Consider the following 26996-nt stretch of genomic DNA (forward strand, 5'->3'; position numbering starts at 1 on the left):
TTTGCAGATGAGACGCTGAAATTGTTAAAAGAGCTAACAAGTAGGAAATCTCTTCAAGTGCCAAATATCTATTACCATTTGCCTCATTTGTTGAAAAATGAAGGAAGCCTTCAACCTTCCGTGCAGGTTGGCCTTGGAAGGACAGGAGGTATGATGATACGATGTTTATTTTATGTTTTGTATCTGGAGGACCTTCTAGTTTTGGTAATATAATTTACTGCATTACTTAGTAGATCAAGGACATCTCATTTAACTTGTGTGGTATAGATATCTCTTAGAATTCACACTGAATCCAAGATGAAAGGAATTTGGCTTCAGCTTTGCTCTTTTCTGCATAATCTCAATCACATCCCGTGTTAAGGTACACATTAAGCAGCATTTAGTTTTGATGATTTTTTTGTAACTAAATAAAAGGGAACAAAGATGAGGATTCTGAACAACAGATTCTGAATTGCTAATGAACATATCCCTTTGGCTTTTCAGATCTGTGGGGCAACTGTGGATGGATATAATTGTTTTAGATTTGATGTTTCTGTTTTTTTTGAACCGTGTAGGTCAATGTATAATTTAGAGTTGGGAGAACTAGGATAATCAGATATAATTGCATCAATAAAATGCAGGCATTCATTGGAGGGGAAAAAAAATAAATCAGTGTTGTGCTGCAGTACTAGTGATCCCTCTTTTTTTCTTCCTAATCCTCTCGAATTCTGAGCTTCGGTCACTAGGATAGCTCCGTGGAGCCCCACTCTTGGAGCTTTGGAAAATAAATACCGTAAAGCCCAACCAAGCTGATATATCTCAAAGCGTATGTGTGTGAGTGTGTCTAAGCTTGAAGGCCCCACCAATGAATCCTTATTTCTCTGTGTGCCATCTGACTTGAGTGGCTTGTTTGGTTGTCCACTAGGCCTTTTTTTTAATTTTCCCCCCCTCCTTGCTTTTAAAAGAATCGTTAGTTACTCCTGGCCTGTATTTTTTTTATTACTTCACTAAGTTTGGTTGCTCCTTCTTTTAACAGAAGGCATGTCTGTGTGACAAATGTGCAGGCTCAAGCTATAGGGTTATTTTTATGACTATAAACACCATTTATTTCAATGTTGTTATTCAGGAAGGAAAAGGCTCGTATCCCTTTATTGTTTTAAGTGAAGCCTGTATTATATCCCACTGGAAATATATGACAAGTCTCAAATTACAAAATAGAAATTGGAATCAGGATTATTTCATTAAAAAGAGGGAGGAAATTCTGAGTTAAAATCTTTTTCCCATTTTCCCCTTTCCTGGTCACTGTGCTTTTTGAGTGCTTGTTTTAAAAATTCAGAGCTTGTTAATGTGTAGTTGCTAGGAAAAGCAGGCTCTATAAGGAAGGGTAAGCAACATTTTTAATAGTTGTTTGATTTTATATATTTATGATGTGGTAAATAATTTCACATACATGGCTCAGAACGCTGGTGCTGACCTCATGAAGTCTGATTTATCATTTTACCATGTTCCTGCTGCTATCTGCTGAGTTCCTAGCAGGTAGCCAGCCCTGGGTATGGAGTGGGGTGCTGAAGAAAGACTATGGGAAAGTTAAGGAACGTGAGTCAAATGCCCAGCTGAAATGTGTGTGTTCGTGGTGTTGTAGCTGGGGCCAGATTGCTCTGCATTTGAGGTGCTTTTAACAGGGATGAGAGATTTCAGTGAGGAATCTCCAGGCAATTCTGATGACCTGGACTTATTTTTCTAGAAGAACCCATATCAGGTGCAAGGAAGGTAATAGAGTTTTTCATCAGTGTCATTTTAAAAGATGACATCCGAGAAGTGAAATACTGGAGTTGTGAAGAACAGTTATGCCAGTTTGAAAATGAAACTGAGTTAGGGAGTTTAATCACTACAAGTCTTGGTGCACCTTATCTGATTAATACTATGCTTGTTGATTATTACCTATGCAATAATCTGGCATGTCTAGGTTTACTTTTTTTTGTTTGCTGTGTTCTCTCTGAGCGTTGGTGGTAATTATGCTAATCATGCTCCTGATGATGGGTGGTATATTTTTAAACTATTCTTAATTACTGTTATCTCCATCATTTAACTCTACATTTCTTAAGCAATGCTTTATTAAGAGGTAAGATTTTTGTTTTCTATCTTATGTATGAAATCACTGAAAGTACGTTTGTGGTTTGTTTGATTTCAGTTTCCATTGTAATGGGAATACCTACAGTCAAAAGAAAAGTCAAGTCTTACCTTACAGAAACTCTTCACTCCCTTATTGATAAGCTGTCCCCCGAAGAAAAACTGGATTGTGTTATGGTTGTCTTTATAGGAGAGGTAACCACTTAAATATTCTTATACAATTTCTAACCTGCCTTTAATTACAAGCACTACTCCTTTCAGGAATTGATGAGGATCTACTTTTTCTTCAAGATGTAGACAGATAACTGTCTTCTCCTTCCACGAAAAGGAGACAGTGTCAGTCTTGTGTTTCTGAAAGAAATGATCCTGAAGAACCCAGTTTTTTGTATTTATCAAGGGAATAGTAGACATGAATTCAGTAGACTGGTTATTTTGCAGATCTTTTGATGCTTATTCATATTACCTTACTCCTCCAACATCAAAATAATGGCTAGGGGACTCTGGTGTTGTAGGGAGGATTCTTCTCATTCTCTTCATGCTACTGGGTAATCCTTTGTCAAATGAGTGCTGCAGTTTGAGATGTTAGGCACAGATGGTGTGCTGATTTTATTCTCAGGACAGTATGGATATTGTTAGTCCAGACCTTTTTCATGGATGAATTCAAATAGTGTTCAGTCAGACTGTTTGGTCAGTTTGGCTCTGATTTAGTGGAAATCACATTCAGGAAAATGATAGAGTGCTTTCAGAAATAATTCTGTTGGCTGCTGGGAATTGTATATACTTCTTTTGATCTGTAAGTTTTTCTCAGAAGTCTGACTTGGAGAGTGGGAGATTTATATGTATGTTTGACCTTCATCCATCTAACCATATAGTGCTCTACTAAAACAGTGTATTATGAGTCCCTCGGAATAAAATTCAAATCCTTCAGTTATAACTGAAAATGATTTTAATCCTGTGAGCTAGTGTCCATTCAGGGATGAATCAGTGGAAAAATAGATAGGCATTTTAATACTTCTGTTATCAGCACATTTTAAAGCTTTTCTTGGTGAGTTTGTAAACTTTTTACCTGTACCTGAGAACTGATTCCTATGGTTTTCTAATGTAAATTGCTGTTTTCTTTTTCTTGACAATCCAAAACTATCTGTTTGGATAAATTCTGCTTTTCTGCAGAAAATGCTTTTAAAACATTTGTTGGTTGAGAATATCAAGAGAACAGAATTTATTCTGAATTACTGGAATGCTGGGTTTTTCTTTCCTGTGTTAGTTGGAGTAATTTTATTGCCTGTTAGTGTGGCTTCTTTTCAAGATTTAAAGCTGCAGTTTGATTTTGTTTTGCTTAAGGAAGTCTGAGCTGTGAAGACAGTGTGTTATCGTTGGATTCTCTGTCTTCTACAAAACTTAGGAGTGAAGTGTCCCCAGGTGCACAAGTTTCTCTTGTCACCTTAGGCATGCCATATTGCTATACCCAAGTTTTCCATAGCTAAATAACTTTCTTACTTTGAGGTGGTGTGAAATTCTCTTTCATCTTGGGAATGATTCTACAACAGTGACTGTGAAAGAACTGAACATTTTAACATGGGAGCTATTTCTTCTGTGTCCAAGGAGAATTGTGTGGATTGCTTTGGAGTTGGGATGCTGTTACCTTCTGCATCTTGTCTCTGTATCTACCTCTCTGAGAGCAGCCCTAAGTGCTTACTCACTTACCTGCTGTGTGCACTGCAAGCCATGAATGTCTGGGAAAATGTGAAGAACATAAGTTTAAATTCTTGTCCTGTTATAACCTTTCCTTAGATTTGCATTTCTTTTTCTTTTCTCCGTCCAGTTTTATCTCTTCCCTGCTTTACTATTTCGTTGACCCTGTTTTACGTTTTCTTAAGTTCAATATCTTATAGTTTATTTTGTAATGGCTACAGGGAACTCTTTCAATGATTAATATGGTACAGCACATACTTCATCCTGAACTATGCTGTGTTTTTTCTGATTTAGGCTGTATATTTCAGCTTGCTTCTGCAAGAGGAAAAGTGTAGGTATATTAAGCATTTTCTCTCGCTCTTTGAAGGAAGGTCTACTCCCCTGGTGGACTTCTGTTTCTCCTTAAACAAAAGGAGGGGCTTTAGGTTTTAAAACAGCATTATCTGTGGGGTTTCCTAGCCTAAAATGCGTTAGACTATTGCTATCGTTAAGCTGTGTGTATTAATGAAGGCTTTTATAAAATACATTAGGACTTTCACCAACTGTGCTTGTATTAAAAATGATGGCAAAAGTTTCTAAAAAAAGGAATGGCCTCTGCTCAACATCTGTGCAGTTTAAGTACTACAAGAAGTAGTCGTGGTGTGAAGTTAGGTAATTTTGCTAATAAGCTTAAAATTACTATCTGTGCTTTATCTATAGCTTGTACCAATCACAAAAAAAGCGTAAGACTTCAGAAAAATGTTTTTACAAGAGAATTATGTGAAAAATGGTATTTTAAAAGGATTTTAGTATTTTCTTACTGACTTTATTTGAGAAATCAAATTGACAGTTTAAGAAGCATTGCTGGGAGCCATAGTCATGGGCTGTAATCTCTGTGCTAAGCACCCTAAAAAAATCTTTTAATCCTGCTGGGTTTTTTAGCGGTTCAGTCTCACTCCTTTGTTGTAAATTTGACTTTTTTACTAGAAAATAAGTTGAAAGTTAAGACTAATGGCCTTCTGCAAACAGCACGAGCAGTGTAAACAGATGAGCTAGTAAATATAGATGCATTACAGTTGCTAAATAGAGAGATCTGCGTATTCATTTACTGTATGGATATTTCTCAGTAATGTAATTATACACAGTAAATTTCCATACTGGAAGTTCAAGGAATTCTAAAATATCTCAGCTGCTGTGATATCTAATCACCAATTTAAATAATTACTAGAATTGCTTGACAGTAAACTGTGCAATTGTCCCAGTAACTGACATATGCCTGTGTTCCCCAATTTGTTAAAATAACTATATTGCAGAATAATTTGCAGGTATTCATTAGGATGACTATTAAATAGGCATGATTCATTATAAATCTATACTTACAAATCTTTATTCCTCTTCACTGTCTAGCTAGTTCATACGCTCATCGGATGACTTGAAACAAGAGATTCAAATCTCATAAACCTGCTCTATATGAGAACTTGCTTTCAGAATAAACTATAGGCTCTAGGTTTCAGAAACTATGAACTCCAGATTAAAATGGTTGTCTAGTATTATTACTTAATAGCATTTGTAATTAACATGAGAAACATGGTTTTGAAGTACTTGACATCATCATAGGGAAGCAACACATATTCGGTAGTGTGTGTGTGTGTGTATATATATGAGAGAAATTAAAATACTTTTCTGGTATCTAAGCAAATTTATTTTTTTCCTGTGGGTGGATCTCATTTACCATGAAGAAAATGCATCTTAGACTTGCTCTAAATATACCACAAATTTTTGTCAGTCCACTTCATTAATCAGTGACTGCACTTAGCACAGTCTTTTGTAAAAACAGTGATCAGTGTATATTTGAAAACCCTTGATTTGACCAAAAGTATCAGAAAGACAAATCATTTCAGTAAGAATCAGAAGAAACTACAGGTATGCAAAAGCATTTTGCTAATTCTGTACGCTGCTGATTGCATCTGACTAGGCAATAATTGATGACCCATTTGTTCTTGGAGCACTAGTCCATATGTTATACTTTCTTGCATATTGCTTATTCAAATCTTACTCTGTTGTTTCATGTGTATGTAATTCATTTTAGGCTAGAAGAACTTGCGTATCTTGAATATTTTTTACTGTCACTGTGTCATCTCTTCATGTAAACAGTGGCTGATGAATTAAAAGATGTTAATCGTTAATAGTGTTTTCTCTGTCCTTTAGTGGAGAATCTTTTTTTCTTTATTATTTCTTTGGAAAAGTTTCTGTACTGGTTGGGTCAGCATGACACAGGTACCCAGGCATCCTGTGCACGGATATGAACAAAGCCTCAGCAAATGAAGCACTGAGCGCACATACTGAGTCAAACCTTGCTGAACCTGTTTCGCATGTGTTAACATATGGAAAACTTCTCCAGCAAAATAAATACACCTGTATTTTCACCTCTTTTTGCTCTGGACCTCAATTATAGATCTCTTTGATCAGCAGATCTCTTCGTAGAAAACAAGGGAGAATTTTGTCTCTCTCGCTCTCAACTCAGATGTATTAGTATCATCCCGACTACAGAGATGTTCCATTCTTTCTGCTAATTGTTGAAAACTTGAAAGCTGCCCCTTCGTGGAGCTGCCATGGAGAGTGTATTCCTAGTCCTCAAAAGATCTGACTGCACCAGGCTTCATTTGTAATATGCACAAAACTAATAGAAGGCTATATGACACTAACATAATGAATGTCGTGTTTTGAATTGTCCCTTGACATTTTTATTCTGGCTGGCCTTCTTGAAAGCTAAACTTGTGCTCTGATGTGGTGCCGTGGTTCACGGCAGAATCCATATGGACATATGCCCTCATGATTGAGGAACTGCCATCCAGGGCGCAAGGGCAGGGACAAACAACAGTGGAGTGATACAAGAGTATATTTGTATTCCCACTATTGCTGCCAAAGGCTTTGCATTGTGAAACCCTGTCCTGAACTGAATTGAATTAATCACAGACGTTACTGGAGAGAGAAAGATATTTATTACTGTAGAGCAGGGTAGAGTAGTAGAGTGGGGACTTTCAGTAAGAGAGGGATGAAATCATTAGCTCATGTAGGACACACAGGCTACATTTTGCTTATGTAACATTAGAGGGCTGTGTTATGACAGTATTCTGTGTTCCTGTTTTTTTCTTTGCATCTTGTTCTCATGTTCCCTGTATTTATCTGTGTATTCCCTGATCTTGCTGCTTCGGATCTGAAAGCAGACACTGTATTCCTGAAAATAATTTTTTTTTTTAGCTGCATTTGTTGAACTCTAACAGATATTATTATCTTTTTCCACAGGCTTTATTTATATCCGTACACTGTTACAACCACTGGAAACCACTGCTGCACTCTTATTACTTATGGCTTTTTCTTCACTGCAGAAATATCCAAAAATAGGTCCAAATGTTACTTCAGTGTCTGCTTTTTCTTATATTAATTTTAATGCCGTGTATATAGGTATTTATATTCATATGTACTTTCATTGTTTCAGGGCAAATACATGTTTGTTTTGCGTTTTCTGGAGGCTGTTTAATTTTGCATTGTTTCTTATTTTTTAAAATACATTGTAAAATTATTCCGGCCCTATTCTACAGGGATGATGAAAGATCAAATAAAATTTTAGAAATTAGTAAGCAATGAAATGATGATGCTTTGAAGATTAGCATGGTTGTTTCCCAGGGATTTTTTTTTCTTTTTTTTTTTTTTTTTTGGAAGATGTTCTTGGATAAATTAAGACTTACTTATAATAGATTTCCTTTAAGAATTAAGATATGGATAATCTAACAGTCTAGATAAACCACGTTGTATAGCATGTACTGCACAGTTAATGTCTGAATTTTCCCCCTCTTTCCCTGTAGCTTCTCTTCTTGAATTTGTAATATTTTGATATTCTGCATCTTAATTTCCTTTCCTAGTGGCTTGTGAAAAAAATCTTTGGAATTTTAGTGCCATCTTTGCTTCTATATGCACTTCTCATCCTAAAACTGACTCTTTTTAACAACTGAAATAGAAATTTAATCCAAACAGAGGTTTGATCTGCCAAAGCAAGATCTGAGATTCAGAGAATCACTGAGATTGGAAGGGACCTCTAGAAGATCATCTCGTCCAGCTGCCCTTCTCAAAGCAGTCAGCTGCTTGAAAACTTGTACATTTTGCAGAACATTTCCATATGCATCTGGAAAATTCATAGAATCACAGAATGGTTTGGGTTGAAAGAGACCTTAAACGTTAGCTAGTTCCAACCACCCTGCCGTGGGCAGGGACATCTTCCACTAGACCAGGTTGCTCAAAGCCCCGTCCAACCTGGCCTTGAAGACTTCCAGGGAGGGGGCATCCACAGCTTCTCTGGACAACCTGTTCCAGTGCCTCACCACTCTCGTCGTATAGAATTTCTTTCTTATATCTAACCTAAATCTATCTTCTTTCAGTTTTAAGCCATTACCACTTGTCCTGTCACTACATGTGCTTGTAAAAAGTCCCTCTCCAGCGTTCTTGTAAACCTTCTTCAGGTACTGAAAGGCTGCTATAAGGTCTCCCTGCAGCCTTCTCTTCTCCAGGCTGAACAGCCCCAACTCTTTCAGCCTTTCCTCACAGTAGAGGTGTTCCATCCCTTTGATCATTTTTGTGTCCATCCTCTGGAGCTGCTCCAACAGCTCCATGTCCTTCTTGTGCTGAGGGCTCCAGAGCTGGATGCAGGACTCCAGATGGGGTCTCACCAGAGCAGAGTAGAGGGGCAGAATCCCCTCCCTCAACTAAATTGTAGCTTTAGAAAAAGCTAAGATTGCAAGTCAAATTTCCAGAAAAAGAAAATGCTACAATTACATTGGTTGTGCACTGTATTGTGGCATACTGTCATTTTTTATTTGCTTTTCTGTGGTTTTTGTTGTGTTTTTCTTCTCCCCATTTGGAGAACCTAATGTGAAAATGAAGTTTTTCACTAGCCAGGTGCCAATGTTGGTGCACACAGTGTAATTTTTCATGGCAGCTGCCATTCTGTAGCACTTCATATTGCCAAAGACCCATGTTCAGCACTTCTGATGATGTTGGGTGGAAAAGTCATGGGAATTGGGGTAAGAGTAGTGCTTAGTGGCAAACTAAGGAAAATTTAATTTATAATGTGTCCAGTATCACTAGAGAAGTTGTTTCAGGAGGGGTGAGACAGAAAATAAAAGCAGGGCCAGGAATCCCATGCTTTACAATGGAAGGCAGATGTCTGAACTCCAAGGCTATATTTGTTTCTTGCGGCAGTACCATGTCTTGTTGGTACTGCTAGAGTTCAAGACCATGTCTTGTATGGTCTGATGCAGAGTATTTGTGTGCTTGCCCTGCCTGCGTGTCAGACTGGCTCCAGCTCTGATTGGACTCACTGTTTTGCTCATTTAGATTTTATGTATGTGGATTAGAACCAATTCTCAGTTTGACATGGTGACAGGTGCAACCTAGGTGCTGCTAAATGAAATTAAGAGGCAAATTCTAAAACAAAGGTAGTATTTTTGATTTGGTACATAGCTAAATTGTGGACCTTCTTGCTACTGGATATTGTGAAATACAAGTGAGTAGATGGGTTCTGAAATCAATCAGGCAAATTCACAAAGACCAGATCCAGGAGAAGCTTTGGAATATAGTGGTATGGATACTAGTCAGGCCTAGGAAAATATAAACTGTTGATTACTGAGAACTGGGAGGTATATGAAAGGAAGGAAGGTTCATTCTGTACACATCTTGTTTGCTGCACTCTGCGCTGCGCTGGTGCGGCCCCACCTCAAGTACTGTGTGCAGTTTTGGGCACCTCAATATGAAGGATGTCAGATTATTAGAGTGTGTCCAGAGAAGGGCAACCAAGATGGTGAAAGGTTACAAGGCCAAAACTTACAAGGAGCAGCTGGGGTTGCTTGTCTTGTTCAACTTGGAGAAGAGGACGCTGAGGGGTGACCTCACTGCCATCTACAGCTTCCTTACGGGGGGCAGCAGAGCGGGAGGTGCTGACCTCCTTTCTCTGGTGACCAGCGATAGGACACGAGGAAATGGAATGAAGCTACATTAGGGGAAGTTCAGACTGGACAGTAGGAAAAGGTTAGAATCATAGAATCATTAAGGTTGGAAAAGACCTCTAAGATCATCAAGTCCAACTGTCAACCCAACACCACCATGCCTGCTAAATCATGTCCTGAAGTGCCATATCTACATGTTTTTAGAACACCTCGAGGGATGGTGACTCCACCACTTCCCTTGGTAGCCTATTGCAATGCCTGACCACTTTTTCAATAAAGAAATTTTTCCTAATATCCAATCTAAATCTCTCTGACGTTCTTCACTGAGAGGGTAGTCTGTCACTGGAACAGGCTCCCCAGGGCAGTGGTCACAGCATCAAGCCTGTCAGAGTTCAAGAAGCGTTCAAGGTGATGCTTTTAGTCATATGTTTTAGTTTCAGGTAGTCCTATGAGGAGCAGGGAGATGGACTTGATGATGTTTATGGGTCCCTCCCAGCTTGAGATAATTTATGATTCTATATTTGCATCTTTTTTCTTCTATGCATCTGCTACTGGCTAAGACAGTAGATAGGCCTTTGGTCTAAAATATCATGGTTTTCCTCACATTTTGAGAAACAGTCTACCTTCTGTCATTCTTGAAAGTATGAAGTAGGTAGGATTTAACAGTACAAAAGGGTTCATTCTTAAATCTAGAAATTGTGGTTTTGTCTGACAGTTGGCTAGCTGTTGATCAGAACTTTCTAACCTCTTGTTTTGTCTGCTAGCTAATCTGTTCTACTACTTTGCTATGAACACTCTCACTCATAAAAATCAATAAAAATGATTGGAAAGTTCATTACTGCTCCGGTTCTTTGTGTGTTTTGTTCAGACAAACCTTAGGATGATTGCAAATTTGAAATGTAGCCTTACCTAAACTAGAGAAGGTACTTGAGAGAATTGTAGGGCAGCATCTTATGAAAACTGAGGAAATTTAAAAACTTATTTCACTGATAGACTGACACTTCAGTTGGTTCCACGACAGACTCTCGGTTTTCTTTTAGAGAGATTCATCAAAGCACTCAATGTGTGTGTCTCATCAAAAATGCTGATGTAAGGAGTTAAACCTTAGATGCTGCCATGTTCACAGGCTTTTGAAACTCCATAGATCTCATAAGCTGAAATCTGCTTTTCTTGCTGAAAGTTTAGATAGGCTCAAGGGGATACTGGCAAGGTATCTTGAAGAGGAGTCTGCTGAGGAATATTAAAAACACAAAATCACATCTGTCTCGGGAAGTAACCTGAATTGAAGGTAGTCGGAGCATGGGTGGTAGCAGGAGGGAGCATTGTATATGCTTATTCTGTTCTTATTCTTTGCTGTGTATCTGTTAATGGCTACTGCTGCTGGAAGCAAGATGCTGAGCTGGATCAGTCTTTGGTCTGACCTGGTATGAATGAAAAAAGGAGCATGTCTCACTCCAGGTTGTTCTTGCTTTCTCTGAGAGATCAGTAATTTTGTATGTCTAGGAAGAAAGAACAGGTGGAAAGATTTGAACTTCTGATACTGAAATAACCACCCCTACTTATGCCTTTCATCAGTTCCCAGAGATCCACCTAACAAGACAAACTTGTTTGCAAGGCTGCATATGATTCATTGATAAGATGCATGTTTGTGGCTGGCACTGTTAACTCTTTGGTTGTGGACTGTCACAATTTTGCATTTAATTGATTTAAAAAGATCAATTCTTAAAATGTTCATTTTTGCTTCTTTGTCTTGGGTCCCAAAATCCTAGGGATTATTTGATCTTCAACCTTGAGAGTTTCACTAAGGAAAAATTCTGGTTTTATTATTGCCTTCGGATTTGGTAGACAAAAACATTCATAGCTGTAGTCATACAGGTTGTGCTGCTTTGGTTGGGATGAGCAGGGACATAGGGGACCTTATAAATGCTTACAAATATCTGAAGGGTGGGTGTTAGGAGGATGGGGCCAAACTCTTTTCAGTAGTGCCCAGTGACAGAACAAGGGGCAATGGGCACAAACTGAAGCAGAGGAAGTTCCATCTGAATATGAGGAAGAACTTCTTCCCTCTGAGGGTGACGGAGCACTGGAACAGGCTGCCCAGGGAGGTTGTGGAGTCTCCTTCTCTGGAGATATTCAAGACCCTCCTGGACAAGGTCCTGTGCAGCCTGCTGTAGGTGACCCTGCTTCAGCGGGAGGGTTGGACTAGATGACCCCAGAGGTCCCTTCTAACCCCTACCATTCTGTGATTCTGTGATTCCTTTCAACAGTTGCAAGCAACAAGGATACTGTGAAACAAAATAAGGTTCATCATAGCTGCCCCAAAGTCAACCTGGTATCTACCAAATGATCTTCGCTGGAAGCCTGAAGAACAGTTATATTTTGTCTTTCATGGATTGCTTCCTTTTGATTCATCTGGATTTGTCTTGTCCTGTTCAAGGTTCTTGGGAAAGACAAGAGAATTACTCCTTCATGTTATATATAGTTCAGAATTATTTTCAGCTGTCTTGTGTCCTGCAGGTTGATAAAGAGGACCTTAGGTCTTTTTTTGTCAAGGCAGTAAATGCTTTCTTCCTCAAAAATGGGGAGTAGATTTTGGTCAATAGTAAGTTTTTTTCTGTCACTTTTCAGTCACTAGCTGAATTTATTGATACTGCATGGAAGATCCTTGGGTTAGAACAATTATCTGGCTGTTGCAGATTTCCTTCCGTTGCTGCCCTGCACAGTCTTCTGTATAGTTACGTCTTCCCTTGGTTATAGTTACAGCTTGATCAAATTTATTGCATATTCTCATATTTATTTCATGTGGTTGTGTGAAATAGCTTACAAGTGCAGTCTTCCTGGGACATGTCCACAGCTGAAGGGTGTTGGCAAAGATCCCACTTAGTGTTAGGCTGGGTAACAAGAAAAATTGGTTGCCTCTGGAAGTTCTGATGTTGAAAGATGGCAGTCAACCTGCTATCTTGAGGGGAAGAGTTTGATGTTTAAATCCTGGTCAGGAATCTCAGATGCTACTGGTAGATATGAATACAACTGCTTATTTAGAAATAATGGCAGGGTGTCAAGGTTTTAATGCATTTGCTCGTGTGAAAAATGGCATCAACTCTTAACCTCAATGTACTTTTTCATACTAAAAGTGGCACCTCCTTTTGCACTACGCTGATGTAGTGATTGTTGATTCACAGGGAAGGTTACCTACTCAACCAGCAATGGTATTTGCCATAGCTCATGTTCAGTGCAGCTAGACCAGACCATCTTGATGTTGTGTGACAGTAGCACAGATTACAATATGAGATTGGAAGTCTGCAGGCTACATCTCTTCAACGTGAAGCTATTTGCAGCTCTGACTGGGAAACTGCCAACCTTTTGTGTGATGCAAACAAATAAGGAGAAGTAGGGGAAAAAAGCCCCTCTTGCTCCAGTTTTTCTTTTTTTTTTCTTTCTGATTGTGGTGTGTTCTGTACAAGTGTGTAAGGTTTTAAAAGCACTGGCAAGGCTTCATGGTGTATCTGCAAAACAGGTCAAAACTATGTTCCGTCTAAGGAGACTTGCGCTAAGGCACAGACTTGTGACCAAATACATGCTTCCACTTGGGCTGAAGTTCGAAATTTATTTTAATCTCTGGAATGCTGTATAGAAAGTAGCTGTGTTTCTGCTCTGCATGTGTATGTATATATATTTTATATACATATATATAAGTCTTGTGGTTTTCTGTGCAATTGCAGTATGGACTGTTTAACAAGTATTTGAGTCATTAATGCTGGACTGGGTAATTAAAGTTTGGCATGCCAACTGGAAATTTAGATTGTTTGTCTTTGTCCTAAGTTGACTAAACAACAATTTCTGTATTTTTAATGTTTTAAAGGTTTAAAAAAATAGAAAAAAATGTTTCAGTTAAAGATGGGTATACTAAAATTATTTTTAGGTAGTCACTAGGTCACTTATTTGCAACTGTTGTACACAGCAGAAAAAGTTATGTCTTAAACTCCATTCCAGTAGTCAACTGTGCATGAACAATCCATATGTGTATTTAAAGACTTAGTGATATATCAAGGTCGATATGGACCTTTGAGTCTGCTTGTGTGGAACTCACTGTAGGATGAGTTTTAAATTGTGAACACCATATAAGCTTATTAGAACTTCTGTCTACCACTAGCCATAGCGCTTATGAAGAAAATATCTGTGAAAAATTTATGACAAATACTTTCTACTTGCATGTGCTTGTAGTATTTAGAACCTGCTTTTGGAAGAAAGCCACTGTTCTCCTTTTTGGAGAAGTGTGCGTCACTGACATAATGTTGGATTTTATAAAAATAAATCTTTAAAAATAGGAGTGGTGATTTTTAAGATCAGAGGGTAAGCACCTTTGTCAAACAAGATTATTGGTTCTATAGAAATGCTTGGGAGGGATTTATTCTCTGTGTGCATAATCCTTTAATTATAATCTGCATTACAAATTCATCAGAAAAAGTATGAACTGTTCCTTTGTTTCCAGCATTTCAAAGGCAGCTATTTCTGCAGAATCGTCATGAGCCACCAGAATCTGGGTTGATTTATAGACTGTAAATTTTCTTTTGAAAACTGAAAAAAAAGTATGTCAAATTATTAGATTAGTAAGTATAACAAAGATTAGGGTTTTCAGTCTCATTTAAGAGTTCACAAAGTCTTTTCCTGGCATGCATGTGTATGACCAAGTGAATAGGTTGAATAATTGACCGTTTCTGATTATTTAGGTAATCTAAACTTCTCCAGAAATTCACAATTTATATTTTAAACAGCACGGAATTTTTAGAATCTGTGCATCTTTAAGAACTGGGTGGTTAACAGGATTTGAGAGTGCCTCAAGTTTAATCTCTGATGCAAAAAAGCAACCCTAGTCCTGAAAACACCATGTTTATTGCTGTCCGTCATTGGGGCATCCACGCTTTAAATGCAAAGTTTAGGAGACGTGTTTTTGAAAGGAGAGCCTGTGTTCAATGCCCTGTTTTCCAGAAAGCTTTCCTTTGTGATATTTTCATATATATTATTATTATATAGCAGGAAGAAGAAGTTCTTACTACACAGTCATCATTTTGTCATTGAGAGCATGAGGGATTGCAAGAAAATACCAACAACTGGGTTAGAACTGTCTGTTAAAAGCACGTAATAGGCAAATATTATTCCCCTCAGCTTACAGAAAAAGTCGTTTCTTCTCCCATTAGACTTAAGACATAGTTACATATGTGGTGTGCTGCTGTATTACTCAAACATCTTACATGCTGAAATTGATTTTCACGTACAGCTACATCCGATGTTTATTTTACTGGGTTCTTTTAAAGTGTAGTTCCAAAACTGTTAAGTATTCTATTTGTTTCTTGTGTTTGTTTTTTTTCCAGACTGATCTTGATTATGTTAACAGTGTTGTTGCAAGCCTGGAAAAAGAGTAAGTTGTAGTTTTCATGGGTGACAGCTTATTGGTGGGTTTGCTTTCTGTTTTTTTCCTAAATCAGCTTGTGATAAGTAATAAAAAGTATTCTGGAAATATGAGATCATGCATTTTTGTTTCTTGGCAGTTTGGACTTCCAAATAATAAAGTAATAGATAACAAATTAAGGGGCAGCGATTCAGGTAAACTGTAAAACAATAAATGCGATTAAATTATTTGGTGCAACATAAACAGGTATGCTTGGTTTAACATGAGTGGAAATTTGTGACATCTGTATTGGGGCCTTGTGTTCCGTATGTTCAAAGAGAACTATAGAAAAAAAGCATTCGCTAAGTTCTGAAAAAAGAAAGGCAAAAAAAGTGCTTAGACTCTAGTTAGAATTCTGATTATTGGGCAAGAGGCTATACTGCTCTGAAAAAGATGCTAAGGAAAGCAGTATTTTTTTAATATACTACTATTATTTTACATGCCTCGTCTGAGTAAGTCATTGTTGTAACCAGACATAGTAACTGTACCAACAGAAAGCAAGCACGAAGACTACAGAACTCAGAATCTCTCATGTGACTTCAGGATGTTTCTATTCACAGGTTTTCTACAGAGATAAATTCTGGCTTGGTGGAAGTAATAGCCCCTCCTGCAACTTACTATCCTGACTTGACAAACTTGAAAGAGACATTTGGAGACTCAAAAGAGAGAGTGAGGTTAGTTTATTCCCCCAGATGTTTTTCGATCTCCTCCCGCACCCACACTTTTTTTGTTTATGAAATGGCAAGTGGGATGTGAATTCTTGAAATGTTTTCCTGCTGTAATTCTTGAAAGTGTGGGGGTGCTAAAAGTGCTCTGTGAATCCATCTCGTTCCTATCCGCATGTTGTTCCGTGGATGATCAGAGCCTAAGGCTGTGTTTAGTTGAATTCATTTAGTGTTAAATTTTGGGAGGACAACTGAGATTTGATATACCTTTTTTGCTCTATGTGGACTTTTCTGTTTTTCTTCCTGAAATACAGTGTAAAACCTGGTAATTCCTGCTGAATTACCATTTAAAATGCATGTGTGTTTTTTAGTGAAATGTCAAGTAGTTTTCACAAAATCAGATTCAAGTTTGAACCAGTTTTATGTCTGCATTAAGGCATAAGGTGAAAGCTTTGTTCCTTTTTTTCAGACAGAGTATTTCCTGAGGGAACAATGCCAAAAGCAGCTGTCCTAACATTTTGCTACTATGCGTCATTCTTCAGAGTGAGATTTACTCTGAATTGCCAGTGTGTATTGAAATAACTTTTTTTCATAATCCTTAAGCTTTTAATTTAATTTCAGATGGAGAACAAAACAGAACTTGGATTATTGTTTTCTTATGATGTATGCCCAGAAGAAGGGGGTTTATTACATTCAGGTAAAGTTCTCTTCTTTGCATTGAGATAAGTTTTCAAACGAGTCTCCAGAAATTATGCTGTTGGACATATCAGAAAGATCTACACAGAAAAGAGATAACGATTCCAAAGGTGAAGGGAGGGCATTAAGTATGGAGGTTGTGGTATATGAGGAAGTAATTTGTGGAGGACACTGTCTCTGAAGTAAAAAGTAATTCGTCCTATGCGACTTATTTTATCTCAAGATGCTTAGTAAAAAAAGTGAAGGAATGCAGAAAGCTTAACTACTGTTTTTTTCCTTGTCCCCTAAATGAATTACCGCTGATTCACCTAGGCAAAAACCACCAGCGTAGTTTTGAGGAGAAATTGAGCTAAAATCCATTTTTACTTTCTTTTGAAGGCAAGTGCAGCATCAGTTCAATGTGACTGTTGTGTATGGATGCATTTTAAATGTGTTGCTAGACTTGTTTTCTTTTTTCTTTTTTTAAAGAGGTTTTCAAGAACAAAGTTGAGCAATTCTTCCTAAATTTAATTTAGCTCAGAATTATTCCTATCGCATCTTGCTGCTTTGAAGTAGAAGCCTTACTTACAGGTATTGCAGATTTAGTGGGTAACTGCACTTATGATCTTTATTTAGATTTTTGGGGCTGTGTCCTTTGGGTATGAAGACCCACTCATCTCATTTAGTTTTCACAGAGCTGTGCTGACTGCTCTCAGAGAGCTGTTGGAGCCTCAGCTCTCCTGGAATCTGCAGAGCCATTGACAGGAGACAGTCTTTTTGAAACTGGGCAAATGCACAAATACTGGTGCCAGCACAAGGGGGAGAGTGTGAATGCACTGGGGGAAAGGACAGGAGAAGCAGGATCTTTAAAGCAGTGGCCTGCGCTGACTGTTAATGAGAGGGATCGTAGTACCACAGGTTTGTGGTTCTGCTGCCCAGACTAGATGATGAGTTTGGACTATGCACCTGTTCTTCTGCTGGGCAGCTAAAGCCAGGTGAAATGAATCCCGCCTCTGCAGACAGTGTATCTCTTAGCTGCTTGTTTCAGGGGAGAAATTCTTTCAGTGCTGTTAGGTGCATGAGTAAACAGTTACGTTTGCGTACAAATAATACAAATATGCTACTTGTTCTACTGATGATGTCACTTAGTCTAACATTATTTCATGGATGATTTTTCTCTGAGGAGAGAAGCTAGAAAAGCAGTGTTCTGAAGTAATAAGTTGAGGTACATTTGTGGATTCTTACTACAGGAAGATTCTGGATTATTTTTCCACAAATAGACAGACTGTGATCCCTACAACAGTTATTCTTGGCTATAATATCTAGGTTTTACAGCAGCGCTTGCGTTAGAAATATATGGCTATGTGTTAGCAATATATTATAAATCAGTATTTCCTAGCTGTGCTTTTTCCTATTGCTTTTCTGGTGCTTTTTTTTATTTATGTTACTATCACTGCTACCTTCCTCTAGCTTGAAGATGACATCGTTGTCAAGCAGAATTATTTCAGCACAATAAAAAATTTTGCGCTTCAGCTTGCTTCTGAAGATTGGATGATTCTAGAATTTTCTCAGCTGGGTTTCATTGGTAAGAAAATGTTCACTTTAGTAGTTCAAAAGAACGCATTAATCCTCACACTGAATTAATAGTGATCTGACTTCAAAGCTATCTTCTTTGTACTGGAAACAGAACAAGAAGTAGAAATTCATGGGCTTTTTTAGGAACTCTGGTTTAACTTGTGGTTTGTGGTTTGGTTTTTTTTTTTTTCCAGTTGTTTCATACACTTTTGTATAACTGAGGCAAACTCACTGTTGGAAAAGAGGGCATATTTGTAGCCAAAAGTTAATTAATTTATGAAAATACTAACTGTCAAACTGCAAGGAATGACTTATTTTGAATTTAGCTACCATTAAAACATATGTCATTAAAACACAACCAACTGAAGTAAAAGAAAAAAGCATTAAAAGTAACTCCACCTAAAACAACTTCATTGGTGTTTGTGCCAAAAATTCCAAGAATTAGCAGGCATCAGTATGTCCTGATTGCAAAGCCTGTTCCACCTTTCTACTCCATCAAGGAGAAGCTATGACAGTCTGCTCCTTCTTGGGTGTCGTTCGAGTCTGTCGTTTGCAATCAACAGTGAGAGAAGCTAATGCAGCATCTTGGACTGTTGTGGATTGACTACCAGGGTGCTGTTGAAATTATTTTATGGTTCTTTGCTTTTACGCTAATGTGTTTCTTATTGAGAGGTACTAGACTTAACAGAAAAGCGATGAAAGAGAAGTTTTGAAGGGATTTTACAAATCAAAAGGTTATTTCATTACTGCAGTGATGTGTCATGATCTGTTTAAAAGCACTAAGCTGGAGACATGCGAGGAAAAATCAAAAGCTAAGTCAGACAGTGGAGGTTCCTGTATGTAATCAACACAAACGATTCCAATGCAAAGGCTGTAAGTTGAGCTCACAACAGGAAGAAAATCCTCCATGTAACAGATAAGGTGCAGTCCTGAGTTCTGGCACTCTCTTGGAAATTCTTGTTGTTCTCTTGTTTTTACTTTGGATCTACTTTCTAGAGAACAGCGTAGTTTTTAGCTCAGTGACCCGTAACGGTAGCATGGAGAACTGAGAATGTTGGGACTGTGGCGATGGCAAGTACTGTCTTGCTCCCAGCTCAGCATCAGGTGTGCTGCCGAGGCAATAGTTCCCAGACTTTCAGGGTCTCCAAGGTTCACTGAGTTAGAAAGGAAGACAGTAATTATCTTTTAAACATGCTATGTTAGGGTACAAAATGGTACTTCGTACATTTGCCTGTCAGTCTAACCTGCAGAAACAATGGAGAGGAGAGGAAACAGGCAGAGGGAAGTCTCCTTGTCTATCTGGCCACCACATAACCGATCTGCTTGGCTGCTTTGGGCTGCCAACAGAGATGGACTGTTGCTGACATAGCTGTGGGACGGATTGGTTTTGTGGCCTCAGAGGTGGAAGGGAGAAACAGGAGATGGAACTGCCTATCACAGAGAAACAAGCATTTAAATAATTTACTGGAGCTCTTGCCCTAAATAGACTTGTCTCTTCTGTTGGGGAGCCCCTTGCAACTCTCTGTGATTCTGCAGCTGCAGAGACTGGTTGAATACTAGCATCTGATTAGGCTTTGTTTCTACTGTTGAACGGTTAAACTTAAATTGTGAGCTTAATTGGGGTTAGAGTTTTAGCTCCAGTTCTAATTGCACTTTAAATGTAAATTCTGTGTGAAGTTCCTGGTCTATGGAAGTAATTTACATTCATTCTACATTTGCTTAATTTATTAGTAGAGTGTACTTGCTTACAAATTGGTGGTTTGTAAGACTGACATGTCAAAATGGGCAAAAAAACAACTTACAATTTAGGACGTGCAAGGTCTACCCCATGCAGATGTATTTAAGGTAACTTATTATTTATGTATTTCACACCCCCTTTCTGTTCTCAGAGCAGCTGTAGAGGGCACAGTGTCTAAGCCAGAAGGGGTGGGTAGATAGTTCTTAATACTGAAATTTGGCTTAATCACCATATTTGTTAAAATAAAAATTTTAAAATGTTGTTTTTCTATACTATCTGTATTTTTTTTTGTGTAGGCTCTGAAAATAGTTAAATTTAGTTGTTAGCTCCTGCTGCTTGCCTCCCTGTTCTTTGTTCCTGGTATCATATTTGCTTGCTTCCTTTTAATTAGATGATATCGGTAGATTTTCAGATGCATTTAGCTATAGCTACACATCTTAATGTTGCTTTTCTACCTAGAAAATTAAATTAGATTTTTTTTCTCCCAATTTAGCTACTTACCCTGCTTTTAAGTTCTGAGAGATAAATTAGTATTCATGAAAGTGACTAAAACTTCTGGCTTTGAGACACAATGGTGTGCTATAACCATATATTGCATAGAAATTTTATGCAAGTAATGTAGATTTGCCTCATCTCTGCTATCCCTTTATGGATCTTGAGGCAGATTGATACTATGGTAATTTGGTAATGTGGATAGCTATGGAGAAGAGCAAAAGCAGTTGTTTGTAACTGGGGATGAGTTTTATGTGTAGGTGCCTAAGAAAGAAAGTAGAGCACTTTATTGCCTAAATGCTACTGATTTAGAAATAATCTCTAAAAAAGAGAGGTGTGGCTGATTCACTGTAAGCTGTTAGAAACTTTGATCAGCGTGCAAGTTCGCTAGGTAAAAATGTTTTTTTGCCATAGTGTATTTCTGAACTGAAAATCTAATTTATGCAAGTACTGCATGAGGAAGTGACAAATGCAGCTATTTAGGCTGACAGCAGGATTATAGAATTCTGTCACCTCTGCCACAGAGCAGAAGTTGCTTCCTTTGGGTTTTTTTTAATACTGAAAGCACAGTCTTAAGTGCTGTCAAGTATCTAATAAATAATGGGTGAGACGTATGCTGTTTCCCTAAGAAGCTCTGTGGAAGGAGATACATCTTTTGCTCTTCTGGATTCTGGTTTGCACTGCGGTACTTGACACAACATAGGAAAGTCCTACTAGCTTTTTATGAGAAATATTGATTTGTCTTCCAACTGCCTGTGAGCTGAAGTGTTTTCCAGAGGATCTGCAATGCTCTGCACTGTAGGTGTAATGCCAGCTGTCACAAACTTTTAATGGAGCGGTCTGAAATCAACCTTTTGGTTGTCTTACACAGTTCCTCTGAATCTTACTGCACTCTGATGTTTTAAGGCTTGTTGTTCTGATTATTTTAAGTTTTTCTGATTACAGTATTACTCAAGCTGTCCACATAGTTGAAGTTTGGGGAAGAGAAGATCAAGTCAAATATTTGAGATTTAAATAACTTCAAAGATGTTCTGGTTTTAATGCCAGTAATTTGCATATTATTAACAGGGGAAGCATTGAAAGACTTCAACTATAGTTAGAGTATGCGCTTGCAGGTATAAAACTATTGTTGGTGTAGACTGAATACATTTAATGATGATTATGTGGAACAATGAAAATGAATTATTTGGATATTTGCAGTTCAGAGAACTGTAGAAAACAAAGTTTTTCATTTTGTATGTCTTGTACTTGCCAACAAAATAGTGAGAGGACTACAACCGTTCACTAAGGATAGCATTTAAATAGACTGAAAATCATAGAAATCTTGGCAGGGCACAGTAAATAGCAGAAAATGTTCCACAGCTTGCTTTTTTTTTCACTCCTGGCTCTCACTTGTATCGATATAGATGAATAATATGGAGAAAGTCTTCCACATTTTGTAAATCTCTAGGAATTTATGGAGCAAGATTTTACCTTTAAGTCTTAATTCTTTTGGATTTTGAAGTTTTTTTCCAAGGGTAGGTTGTATGCACACAGAATCTGAAACCTCTGAAATTTTGCCAGCAGAGGCTCCTTGATTTATATCTGTTCCCATGCACTGTACTGAGTGAATGAACATGGTGTGGGATGAGCCATTGTTGCAGTTCTTTCACATTGTCTTTGGTTTGAGGCAGTGCGTGTTGACTGCAGTTTTTGCTTAGGTCTCTTTGGCTTGATGATTTTTGACTGCATACCGGGGATGGCCAGTGGGTGATCTGTAGGCTGGATTTGGATGGTATCTCAATGGCTTCATTGCTCACAGCACTTTCCTCATCTGCAGCTGCATGAGAGATCACAGGACTGCAGGACCTTGGCAAATGCTGCTGCTTGTTCTCGGGCTGTGGCTGTGCCCTGGGGAAGCACTGCTACCCTCACTCAGGAGAGGCTAGGCAAGGGCTTGGCTGGTTTGGGTTCGGAGGGGCTGGGGTGTCTGGTCTGTGAAGTAGGAGTTGTACTGGGCTGCTTTCCATCACAAGGAGTAGCTGTGGACAATCAGGGGTCTAGAGCTTTGAAGACCTGTTTTACCAGGGGCTTCACTGCAGAGACCTTTTTTTGAGCTGGTGTGGGAAGAGTGTTCTTGGGGAGAAAAGGGGGACATTGATCCATGGCAGTACTGCTGTGCTGTGCTAGTGGTGTCCTGAGACCGAAATGACAGATGAGGGATCCTGCCCCTTACAATGAAGGTTAAGGAGCTGGGGCGAAGCTGTGCCAAGCTGAGTGTGGAAGGTAGAGACAGCATTTTGGCAATAGTGTGTGAGTGTCTGTCCTTTGTTACTGAATGGAGGCAAGGGCTTGTGTCAGGAACAGGGTGTTGCCTGCTCATCTTCGCTCCAGTGATCATTACAAATTAAAGTGAGAAGGCTTCGCCTGCACTTTTGAACCCTTCCACAATGCAGGGCGGTATAATGTAGAGGGACCAGTTGGGTCTGAAGATGCTAGTGCAGGTACACCCAGCTGATGTTTACCTAGCATATTATGATTAGTTGCAGTTGGCTGTATCAGAGGTTTTTTTGTTTGGCTTTGGTTTGGGTTTTTTTTCCTGGTGCGTCATGTGACATAGCTATGTTAACTAGATTATTCCCAGTGTCACGGGTGGTTGACCACATACTTGACAGTAGTATGCCAGTCTAGGCCAAGAGGAAAGTGCCTCTGGGCCTATACAAGTTTGCCATATGGAAGTAAATAATTTGTTGATATCCTGTTTCTATTTTAGGTAAAATGGGAATAACTTAAATTAGGGAAAAGAGTAAACTCCTACTCTTACCTTCAGTTTTGTTCTCTGCTTATTTAATTATAGGTAAGGATCCTGTACCTTAACATTCAGGTTTTAAGTGACGTTGTCTGTGGGTGTCTTTTCACCATAGATGACAACTGAAGACTGTAATCCTTGTGCTCTTCAGAAGATGAGCTAGTCAATGGAAAAAATGTACAGTGTGGTTCAATTGCTCTGTCCTTGGGTAGAAGAAGAAAAGGATTCCAGAGCAGCATGACTGTGTGTACTTCCTGGAAGAGGATAAACTTTCTCTTCTGTAGTCTGCTTCCGTTGAGACTGGAGCAATAACGTGGGGATGTTTTTGTCTTCTGAGTCGCATGGTATTGTGCATCTTTCTGACACCACATGGAAAGGTCCACTTGCTATGGAAGCAGGTGTGACTGACAGACTACCTCAGCAGGTGTCATCTAGAAATGATGGTTTCAGTCCCATAAACTTCCCAGAAACATCTGATAAGTCCCATTTTTCAGCTGGTGTTTGATTAGGGTTTCTCATATTTTTCTCTTCTCCTGCCCTATGCCATTGAAAGCAGTAGGCAGAGATGAATCACCAGAAAAATTGGGAGCCCATTTAGTTGGAAATGTGACAAGCTGAAAGAGCTGTTATTCTGCATGAATATTTTAAACAACATTGTACAAATCATATGATTGTTTCCTACCCATTTTTAAATATTTACTTCCACAAATAACATTAAACAATGACAACAATATAGCATGTAAATAGTAACAATATACTAATAAAAAATCATAGCATCTTCCTTATGTCTTTAAAGAAGAAAGCTTTGCAGCTGTCCCTAGTTTAGTAGGAATTGTCCTTTGTTTAGTGGGAGATTCAGATTTTAGTTACAGAGTATTTTGAAGTGGAAATGCCTGTTTGAGGACCTCATTGCAACAGACATGAGTGGTGTCAACATTTTTGCTTTATAAACAGCCAAATTAAATGTTTTTGTAAGGGACAACTTTGATTTAGCAATATCAGGTCAGTTAACATCTTACCACATTTACTTCTGCACCCACTATGTGAATGGTCTGCTTTATGAATATAGCATCATTCCAACAGCTGAAATATTTGAGACTTTTGTCAGATGCTTCTTGCATATTTATTGCGCTACATCATGATATAGCCTCGCTCAGACCCCTCCAAACTCATCTCAGCGTTCCAAAATAAGTATTATTTCAAAGGCTATGTTCTTACCCAATTTCATACAAGTCATAAGGGAATGAGATCACATCAGACCTGTTTTCTGGAACGGACATGCCCCTTCAGGTGATCTCCTCTTTTTGAGAAAATAATGGATCTTGCAATTCGAGATCCTGGCATCCTCAAAGCAAATCTCCACATCTAAGTGTCTGATACCTGGCAGTGTCAGAGCACACATAACAGGGTCCCTGCAATTTTGATGGTTTCCCTTAAAAATATCCTTGTTGCTAATATATGTAAGTGAACAGCCTGGCATTCTATATCTACTCTGAGATATTGTAGAATGTGCCAGGCTCAGTCACCTGTTTCAGTAGAGAAATTTTCCATCCCTGTTACAACAGGGATTTGAACTCCCAGCTCCTTGGGGTTTTTTTATGCTGCCTTGCAATAATCATCTATGAATTACAGACTTCAGTGAGCCTCAAAAGAAAGAGAAGTAACTGAATGTCTGTCTCTGAATTATAGTCCACATGCACATTCACAGTGGAAATATATGTTCCTAATCACTTAAGACTGGATAACTTTCTGCCTTTTGTGTAGTACTGGTTCAGGGTAATTCTTCAGGTATATCCTCTCTTCTGTTTATATAAATGCGAACATCCTCTTTAAAGGCTCAACAGGGTAGACTGCTTGCACCACTTCATTTCCACTCAGCCACCAGCTCAAGAGAAGTGCTACACTGCTGGTAGTTTCTAAGCTTCATACAAAACGTTTTTCCCTATTTGTTTGCCATCCAGACTGGCTTATACAGCTCCTTAGTGGCCTTTCCAAAGAGCGTTGTCCTCTTATAGATGAGAACCAAATACCATTTTCTGATGAGTGTGGGAGGTGTTTTTGCCACCTCAGAGAGGAACCTGTTCTTAATGTATACTCCAGCTGTTCTTCCTAAATGTACAAGGAGAAAGTATTAGGATCTCTGCCACTTGTGGAACTTGTTATTTAAAAAGCCTATGAAGGCCTCATAGATTACAAGTGGGGAAAAAAACATTTCACATGCCAAAGTGCTGTGTCTTAGTGTGTTATACAGAACTCCCAAGTGTAGACAGACAGAAGAATTGCATTGGAGAAGAGCTTCTGTTGGATTCTGATCCAGCAATGTACACGTGCCCCAAGAGCCCCTGCGTCTCTGTCAACACTACCCACGTCAGCACCATCTGCAGAACTGAATCACTTCAGCCAGCGTCCTCCTAAGAGATTCATTGTCCTGTAATATCTTTCTCCCTTGCCGCCTCCATTGTAGCCCAGCAAAGTTGAGTCAGACTTCATCTGCAAACCTGGTGATGTTTTCTGAATCTGCTCTCAAATCTGGAACTGCCTTTGGGAGCTTATCTAGCACTTAGTCCCTATTACAAGCACTTGTTGTCAGTCTGTCCTCAGCCTTGGACTGCCCCACTCCCAGTTACACTGCTCCTGGTGGCGATGTCTTCATACAAGGCACCTTTCTTAAGTGCTGCATTCAGTTTAACAAAATAGCCCAGTGTATTGGCCACCTTTCTCTTCAGACACCTGTACTGGCAATGAAGTGTATTCCACAACTACGTAAAACGTTGCTTTTGTTGATAGTAAATAGACTTTCTTCATCAACAGTAGCTTTCCTTCTTTTGCCACGGCACAGTGCCACCCAGAAGTCGATCTCTACTTGACCAAGCATTATGCTGTCTTGGAAGCCCTGAAGTCATGGCAGTACTTGGCAAACAAGTTCTGCAGTTTTTGTTTGTGGAAGGGGGCTTAGGCGTACTACTAGACGGCTGACTGCTTTGAGTGTGGCTAGTTGGAAATGCCCTCAGCATCAGTTTGCTGATGGCCTGTGCATTTCAGAAAATACTCCGGTTGCTGCTCCAGTCTGCTGATATCTCTCTTCTAAGTTGTGTTCTCTCTGGTTACGTTCTAGTAGCTTCCTTCTTTCCCTTTGATTTTCTACGGAGAAGGATCTGGAGTTTAGTGGTAGATGTTCCATCTCTGCTTTTTGTACCTGCAAAAGCTGAAATTGTGTGACCAGGCAGATAACCCTTGTGACAGCTCCTTCTCTGAGATGCTTGGAGCTTACGCGTGGCATGGAGAATAATAGTCATGAATCCATAACTCTTCTTTCTCTATTTTTGCAGACTGACAATTTCTGTTCTTAAGGAGACTGTGTTGTAGTATACATTGAATACTTTGATAGCACTAAGATATATTACAATGAGTTCTTGTTTGATTAGTTGTTTTATTTAGTTTTGCATAGTTTTGAAAGTTATGGAGCTTTTAATAACATTGGTATTTCAAGTTGTTCATTGCTAACATATCTTGTCTTGGCTCAAACTTACCATCTATTGTCTCACTGATTTCAAAACACAATGCTATCGTTAATCTGAAATAACTCCAGTTATTCTTAATGTCGTCACAGGTAAAATGTTCCAGTCTCCAGATATCACTCTTATTGTAGAGTTCATATTTATGTTTTATAAGGAGAAACCTATTGATTGGCTTCTGGACCATATCCTCTGGGTGAAAGTGTGTAACCCTGAGAAAGATGCTGTAAGTTTGTTTTTGTTATAAATTTTCTAAAATGTTTTCATCATAGTGAACGAGTTGATTTTGGTGAGCTGCAGGCTAGCATACCGTGTATTAT

General features: G+C 38.7%; 1 protein-coding gene across 1 annotated transcript in view; it reads left to right on the plus strand.

The window, feature by feature from the left end:
* Positions 1-26996, plus strand: part of MGAT4A (alpha-1,3-mannosyl-glycoprotein 4-beta-N-acetylglucosaminyltransferase A) — an 87014-nt gene that overhangs the window by 36343 nt on the left and 23675 nt on the right. Inside the window, exons 4-10 of the mRNA XM_075426960.1 lie at positions 8-148; positions 2171-2304; positions 15152-15198; positions 15789-15902; positions 16515-16590; positions 18039-18153; positions 26772-26902. Of these exons, the coding sequence (XP_075283075.1) occupies positions 8-148; positions 2171-2304; positions 15152-15198; positions 15789-15902; positions 16515-16590; positions 18039-18153; positions 26772-26902 (758 nt within the window). The remainder of the gene's footprint in view (positions 1-7; positions 149-2170; positions 2305-15151; positions 15199-15788; positions 15903-16514; positions 16591-18038; positions 18154-26771; positions 26903-26996) is intronic.

Source organism: Opisthocomus hoazin, chromosome 1, assembly GCF_030867145.1.
Source record: "Opisthocomus hoazin isolate bOpiHoa1 chromosome 1, bOpiHoa1.hap1, whole genome shotgun sequence".
NCBI classification, from domain to species: Eukaryota; Metazoa; Chordata; class Aves; order Opisthocomiformes; family Opisthocomidae; genus Opisthocomus; species Opisthocomus hoazin.